This window comes from Malaclemys terrapin, chromosome 4, assembly GCF_027887155.1.
Source record: "Malaclemys terrapin pileata isolate rMalTer1 chromosome 4, rMalTer1.hap1, whole genome shotgun sequence".
NCBI classification, from domain to species: domain Eukaryota; kingdom Metazoa; phylum Chordata; order Testudines; family Emydidae; genus Malaclemys; species Malaclemys terrapin.
This window is the reverse complement of record NC_071508.1, coordinates 70681047-70688681: the sequence shown is the minus strand read 5'-3', so window position 1 is coordinate 70688681 and position 7635 is coordinate 70681047. Positions and strand designations below refer to the sequence as shown.

At 39.7% G+C, this 7635-nt stretch overlaps 1 protein-coding gene across 1 annotated transcript; it reads left to right on the top strand.

The window, feature by feature from the left end:
• Positions 1-522: 522 nt before the first annotated feature.
• Positions 523-7200, top strand: FGF4 (fibroblast growth factor 4). Its single transcript, XM_054027161.1, has 3 exons — positions 523-1070; positions 2536-2639; positions 4728-7200. Exons 1-3 carry the CDS (start codon positions 761-763, stop codon positions 4902-4904), a joined length of 591 nt encoding a protein of 196 aa, XP_053883136.1. The 5' UTR covers positions 523-760; the 3' UTR covers positions 4905-7200.
• Positions 7201-7635: the final 435 nt, after the last annotated feature.

Genomic DNA, 7635 nt, shown 5'->3' with positions numbered 1-7635 from the left:
CATGCAACAACTATTTTGGCTTTTAATGAAGGGAATTTTTTTGCATCCAGCAAACTGTAAACCATGTCGCCTGGATACAGCAAAAGCCGAAATTCCACAGATTTCCACAAAGTCAGACATTGTGTTGAGGGAAAAGCGTGTTGGGCATTCTTTGATTTTTGTGTCCTGCATTAGCATTTGTAAGAAAGAAAGAAAGAAAGAAAGAAAGAAAGAAAGAAAGACTGCATGTGATGAACGCAAAATGTGACATTTTCTTTTTTAAAGTTGGCCTTTCCTGCTAGTTGAAAAAAATGTGCCTCTGCCTCTCTCCTCAAGACACGATTCGAAGTTGTTTAGCATCTAGGGGTGATAATCTGACTTCTGTTAAACTGGATTGAACGCTGCAGCAAAGAGCGGTAGGTGGTGATGTAATAGGTACCAACGCACATGGATATATAAATATCGTGGCTAGGGCTAAAGCGCTATGGCTGAGCAGCTATAGAAGAAGATCAACACTTCAGACAACTTCTGGAGTTGAGATCAAGTTCAGAATAAGATTCAGCTGAGTCGATCCCCCCTGCTTTTTCTCCCCTTGCTCACAGGATTTCTTCTCCATGCAACCTGACCAGGGAAACCACAGCTCCTTTGGTGACTGAGCTATTGGGATCCCTCCTTTGCTACTTCTTCTCCCTTTTTTTCTTTGATCTAAGTATAAAGTTGGAGCTCGGAGGCGAGTGTATTTTTAGAGCAATTGACTCCCTTCTAACCACGTGTGCTGCCCATGTTGATCAGGATGACTCTCCCCTCGGCCTTCTTGCCAATCTTGCTCCTGGGACTGCTTTCGCCTTGGGTGGTGCGCTGCGCTCCTTTCCCTGCCCAGCACAACGACACCCTGGAGTGGCGCTGGGAGACTCTCTTCTCTCGCTCCATGGCCAGGCTCCCGGGGGAGAGGAAAGAGATCAGCCGGGACAGTGACTATCTGCTGGGCATCAAGAGGCTGCGACGTCTCTACTGTAACGTAGGCATCGGGTTTCACATCCAAGTCTTGCCAGACGGCAGAATCAACGGGATTCACAACGAAAATCGATACAGTAAGTTGCTTCTTTTCTTTTTATTTCCCCCACCTTGTCAATTTCCTGGGGGGGGGGGATATGACAGGGGGGCTTTGGCACCTCGAAGTGCATCTCACCTGATTCCTGACATTTCAGCTGGTGACTTTCCTAAGCTCCCCTTCTAGGAGGGACCAAATGAAGAATTGTGGGGCTCTGTAATTTTTGGAAAAGGTGTGCGGGGGGAGGGGAGGAATCAGCTGAAGGGCACTCGGTTGTATTGGCACTTTTCCTTCTTGGTGCCCTGTTCGGAAAATAGATTCGCTTTCCCAGCGTGTATTGCACTTTGTATATTAGAGCCTTCTGCACAGAAACACACAAGGGCCCCTTTAGAGGGAAAAATTATTATTGCAGCTGGTTACCTAGGTATTGTGAGCGGCTTATAGAAAGCTTTCCAAAGTCAGCTGAAAGTCGGTCCTAAGAATGCATGGTCAAACTCAAGCTGCATCGACTGACTTCCTTAAGATCAGGCTTGAATTGGGCTATCAAGTCCCTCAAATCAGTGGCATTGATCCTGCTGAAGACACAAGGTTACTAAGTACAAAAAAAAAAAAATGCTTAGCCAGCAGTCCCAGAGCCTTGCGTTTGAAAGTCCGTATGTATATGCTTAAGTGGCATGAGCATTGGAAATCAATCAGGGAAAATCTTTTTGTTCATGTCCTTTCCTCCGCCCCCAAGGACTTGTTTTAAAAATAATGGCACTGCAGGGCTCTGATTGCTTGCTTGAGCGCGATTTATGGAGGAGGCTACTGGGTCTGGATAGAATTGCTTAAAGCAATATTTTTCCTGCTGTCGAAAAGAATCAGGTGTTCTGCCCACGTCAGCATCTGGATTCTCCGCACCGCAGCATGCAGGGGGTTCCTCCTCCACCCCCGGGTTTTCAAACAGTAAATTGGGATTCCTGAGTCCAAAGCAACTCTCCAACGTTAGCACAGTCCAATAGAAAAGCATCTGTTAGTGACTTAACCCCTTGGCCCCATGACTTTATCTGATACCCAACTGAAACAATAGGATTTGGGGTTATAAACAGCATGAGGACAAATGTTTGATTTGCCACAAACTTATTTTTACTTATTTTAAACTGGGCAATGAGTGACATTCCTCGTTCCCATTTCAAATATCAGGGTTGTTTTTATTTTTTAAAGAGCTGTTTTATTAGACGTTATCTAGCCACTGAATGAGAGCAGGTTTCAGTCTTTAAAGCACAGGGGGAAACCTAACACACACAATCATCTTGAAAAGTTTTAAGAACTGGTTCATCAAGGAAGTAACTGTGAAGTCACATATAGGAGCATGTCGGTGATGTTAGGCAAATAATCACGATTTAGCCTTAATTGGCAGGAATAGGTTTGATATGGCCACTGTTCGTGTTAAATGAACCCATAATAAGGTATGTATATTGTATCTATATTGTGTGTGACTCCATATGCATCGTTTTCCACCGTAGGTCTGCTTGAAATTTCTCCAGTGGAAAGAGGAGTGGTGAGCCTATTTGGTGTTAAAAGTGGACTCTTCGTAGCCATGAATAGCAAAGGCAAGCTCTATGGATCTGTAAGTAGCATATGAGATACTGAGTGACTGGCTACATGACCATATCAATCCGCGATGAAGAGCGCCTGTGGTGTTTTGGATTTAAATTGCCCAAGCCCCAGTCCTACACTGCATTGCTCATCGAAGTCAGGACACTCTTGAAGCACTCTGTTTTACTGTGAATGGAAGGTGTGCTGTGCAGAGATGCTACTGGAGTAGTGCCTTTCATGTAAATTCCATTCTTTGCATTTCTAGCCACTAGATGTACTTACTATCCTCTCTGGTGTAAAAGTCACTCAGCCAGGGACCACCCATATCGCAAGTTTGTCCGCAAACACAGTCATCATTTTGTTGGGCAATACCACAAGCTAGTCTGCATAATAATTACTTAATTTAATTAAGTAATTAAATAATAAAGCTCTCCAAATAGGAACAGCTTTAATCAGCTCAGTTTCTCTGAGAGAACTTTAATTTGTGACCAGTCCCACGTGTGTTTTTTGTAATCTTTTATGACATCACAAATCAATACCTACCGTGATCACTCTTTGTAAATGCTGCAGAACTGACACTCTGCTCTGATGATGGCTAGATAGTCATCAAAACTCCCTCTTTTTAAAAACAAATTTGATCTGTTCAGCCAGAATGAAAGTATGTCTTGCATTTTTACATTGGATTTTGGGAACAAATAGTGGACAGGATTTCATTTTTTAAACCCACTTGGTGCTGAAAATAATAATACAAGTCTTGTTTCTGGTCAATTAGAACTTTCCCTCTGCTTGTTGCCTTCCCCTTTGTACAAGTTTCTGTGGCCAGCATCATTTCTGTACGTAGAATTCGGCTTTCAGACTGACTTCTCTATCAATGACTTCTCTGTTTCATGTCTTTCCACATTCATTTTGAAGGGGTTTTGGCCCTTAGGGGCCCGATCCTGCATGCCTTAACTCCGGCAAAGCTCTAATTGAAGTGAATGGACATTTTGCCTGAATGAGAACGTGAATATACAAAGTAACTGGTTTAGGGCCTGATCCTGCACCAGTGCAGTCAAGAGGCCATTTTGCTATTGACTCCAGTCAAAGCAGTATCAGGCCTTCAAAGTACAACAGCTCCGCTGTCATCATCTCTAATAGGGACATCAAGCAGGGGTCTTGGCTGCATTGTGTGCTCTGGGTATTCTAATCTCCAGTGCAGATTTAAATCTAGCAGGTTGAGCCCTGATTTACAAAAACTAGTGCTTAAACTTAATAATAGAGATAATCCCATTAGTTACTATAGTACCTATCAATGCCAGCCCAATACTGTGCTAGTATCTGTATCCAGGAAAAGCACCTGCCTCGCTTTGTATCCACATAATAAATTATTTCACTTGCAAAGAGTTCCCTTGCCTTACCTTCAAATCAGTTTGCTTTCCTGGTCTGTTAGCATCAACGGATCCCAATTTCTCATTCAAGATCAAGGAGGAAATACTGTCAGTTCTGAAATGTTCTGGGTATCTTTAAAATGCTTTCCTCTTTCCTATCAAAACATTTTGCCAATATTTAGAGGGTCCTGAGCTCTGAAATATATTGTTGGAGGTGCAGCTAATATTTTTGGAAGGGTTTCTGTATATATTAAATGTAATCTATTTAATGTCAGAAAGATCAATGGGCCTATTATTTAAATAAGGTGACTCGAAGGAAGGTTACATCCTGCAAAACTTCCACTGACTTCAATGTAAGGACTGAAAGTCAAAATCCTAATCCTCGTTAATGGGAAAAGTCTCACTGAATAGATATACCTGAGGAAACCAACATAATTTTGCCCTAAATTTATACAAGCTGCATTGCCAGTTGTGTTAAAATGTGACATGTTTCCATGGTTGTGTAGACAGGCTACTAGATGCTCTGAGCCTCTTTGGACATATCTGATTGATCTGGATTTTAAAACCCTTAATGAATCCATGGTTTCTGATGGGCCATCTGGAGTCTCAATGGGATGATCTCTTCAAAAGATCACTAGGGGGGAAAAATCAGCTGTGCATTTCCCTTCATCAGGCCTACACCTGTTGGCAATAATATTTCTAGACCTGATGTTTAATATTTCCTCCCCCCTTCCTCCTCCTTTGCATTTCAGACCCATTTCAACGATGAGTGTAAATTCAAAGAGATTCTCCTGCCGAACAACTACAATGCTTACGAGTCCAGGATTTACCCTGGCATGTACATAGCTCTGAGCAAAAATGGAAGAACAAAGAAAGGCAACAAAGTGTCTCCCACAATGACAGTGACACATTTTCTTCCTAGAATCTGAGACATCTTCCTTCAGACCTACCTCAGCACAGGGGAAGAGACAAGCCACGCTTGGGGAAAACATGGTGCACTTTTATTGGAGAGTTTTATGCAAGACTAGGTGTAAGATATTTAAATTAATTATTTAAGTCTGTATATATTGCCACAAAATTATTTATAGTTCTGATTTTTTTTATTTCTAAAAATAAACAAACAAACAAAAAAAAAACAACCCAAGGTATTTCATTTGATGGTGCAACTGTAGAAGACTTCTGCTTTGTGGTTTATTTAACTTTTTTAAATTTATCACAGGTGTGCTGCTATTATGTGTTTTAAAACAAGTGAAATTCAATTCCTATATTACAATGTTTTGCACTGTTTGTGTGTTGTACAGTGTTTGTTGGTGTACACATATTTGTTTGTTTTTTTTAACCCACCACCACCAGATAAGGTCTTAGTCTTTGAAAATGAGCTGTGCAAATCTTTCTCAGTTCTGATGCTAGCTTGTAGGAACATACAATGTCTGACCTCCTTTGTGCAGTGTTGCTATTTAATTGAAATGGTATCGGTTTACTTCTGGTACAGAAAGTGCAGTGTTGAAGTACTACCCCACAAATCTGTTTTTAGATCTGCCAGTGCTGAACTTTGAACTTTCCTGCAGTCAATCTTTGCAGAGCTACTAGGCACCAGAGACCCTTAAACAACTATATAAACTAAATTTTTTTTCTTTTCTGTTCAGATAATAGGAGCATAATTTCTTTTGTTACCCTTAGAGAAAGCTAATATTACATATGATTGCTTTGCACATGAGGTCTAAACAGTGTGTGTCGACTCCTCCCCTAACAAACACTGTGAAATATGCTACTATGAACTCATTGTGTTTATTTATTCAAATCAAAATTCCTTTTTCAAATTTGGAGACTACACTTATTTTCCAAAGCCTATGAAACTCTATTGCTCCCATATTTTTTAAATATATAATCAAAACACATTTTCTGGTTCTTGAGAAACCCAAGCTCTATAGATAGAAGGCAGACTGGTTTTAAGTGAGTAAAGCTGGTCTATATTATTTTTAAAATGCAGTGTTTGGAAGGAGAAATATGCTGCTCTTTTCTATGTCTCATTCCCTGACAAAGTTAATTAATTTCTACCTCACTAATTCTTGAAGCCAGTCTCCTAACAAAATCTGCATAGAAGGTGCAAACTTTTCTCTTCAGTATTATAATTCCAGGAAGGGGGGTGGATCTTTGTAATCCCAAATCTCTATTTTTCCATATGTAGCCAGAAGTATTTAAGATAGAGTCAGTTGCATCCTATTTGAGCCTTGTCACGTTTGAGCTATCTTTACCCAGTGATTTACTTTTAGTAAGGATAATCATGGTGAAAATATTTGCAGACAGCTGTCAGGCTGCAGCACTATATGGTCATCGAGTAACCCTATATTTTTTCTTTCTATATTTTGCAAATGTAACCCATGTCTCTAAAGTAACGAAGGAAAAGGCAGGTTTAATCATGAAACGGGAGAAAGGAGACCCTGAAATGATGGTAAACTTTTAATTTTTTTATAAATGTGAGACTTCATGGTCTTAAGTTGAAACCAGGCCTGATCACAATGTTTAGTGAATAAGTTTAATACTCTTACAAGATGTTTACACATAGATAATCTTCCAAATTCAACTAATGATTTTTGGACATATACAAGTCCCAAGGCTGCAGAAAATTTGAGTTCAGCATTTTTTTCTTTCTACATTCCTATATGAAAAGTTTTTGTTCTACTAGAGTCACATATACTTGCATATATACTGTACTTACAAATGACCTTGAAAAGTAAAGCTACTCACCAAAGTTCAGTGAGATCAGAGTGTAGCAGGACCAGATTTTAAACCATCTACTGCTGCTGTTCAAAAATAAAACCAATTTAAAAACAAAAAACAAAGCCAAACCTAAGGAAGCACCTAGGAAACATGGTGCCTAAGGATTTCTCTGCAATTTGGGGGATTTCTGTACTTCCTCTGTTTTCTATATGTGAGTAATCATCAGTGTAACTTTCGCCACTACCTCTGAAACCTCACAATTCTTCCACATTTCAGAAAGCAAAATCAGACTACAAAGAATTTGTCTGAAGAATGGTTCTTCTGTGTCACCCTTCACTCCATTGAAATCCATAACTGACAGCCTAACTCTAGATGTATTCAGAGGTAATTGTTGTAACTTCCGAATATTGTTGTAAAATCTTTATATTGATGTTACATGGTATGAGCTTTCATCATTTACCAGAATCTGTCTGTAGTTTTATACAGGTGCTGTTCAATATTGTGGTGTATGTGCTGTGCACATTTAAATGCATAATAAATGATACATGTTTACAGTAGAACTGATTGAAGTTATTTAAAATGGATTTCATTCCTCCTGTGAAAAACAAGACATTATTCCTCTCTTTTAAACACATGGGCTCCTTTAAATAATATTTACAAGAAGTTTTTATGATAGATGCTCCCAGCACACCCAATTTGCTAGACCTTACTCAGGCAAAACTCTCACTGAAGGCACTAGGAATTTTGTCTGAGTAGGCCCAGGTTCTTGTAGCTGGTTTTAAATTAGCACACTTGCATTCAAGCCAGATCCATAATAATAAATATAAACTATTAATGACAGTAGCAAGAATAGTAGTGATTAAGACCCAAATTGAAACTGTAGCCTCATTTTGCTAGGCATTATACAGACTTGTGGTAAAAGATAGTCCCTGCCTCTTA

Bases quoted from the DNA above. Each gene is read 5' to 3' on its own strand.
- FGF4 (XM_054027161.1), top strand. From the start codon at position 761: ATGTTGATCAGGATGACTCTCCCCTCGGCCTTCTTGCCAATCTTGCTC. The intron at 1,071-2,535 runs GTAAGTTGCTTC...TTTCCACCGTAG, and splicing joins TCACAACGAAAATCGATACA to GTCTGCTTGAAATTTCTCCA. The intron at 2,640-4,727 runs GTAAGTAGCATA...TTTGCATTTCAG, and splicing joins AAGGCAAGCTCTATGGATCT to ACCCATTTCAACGATGAGTG.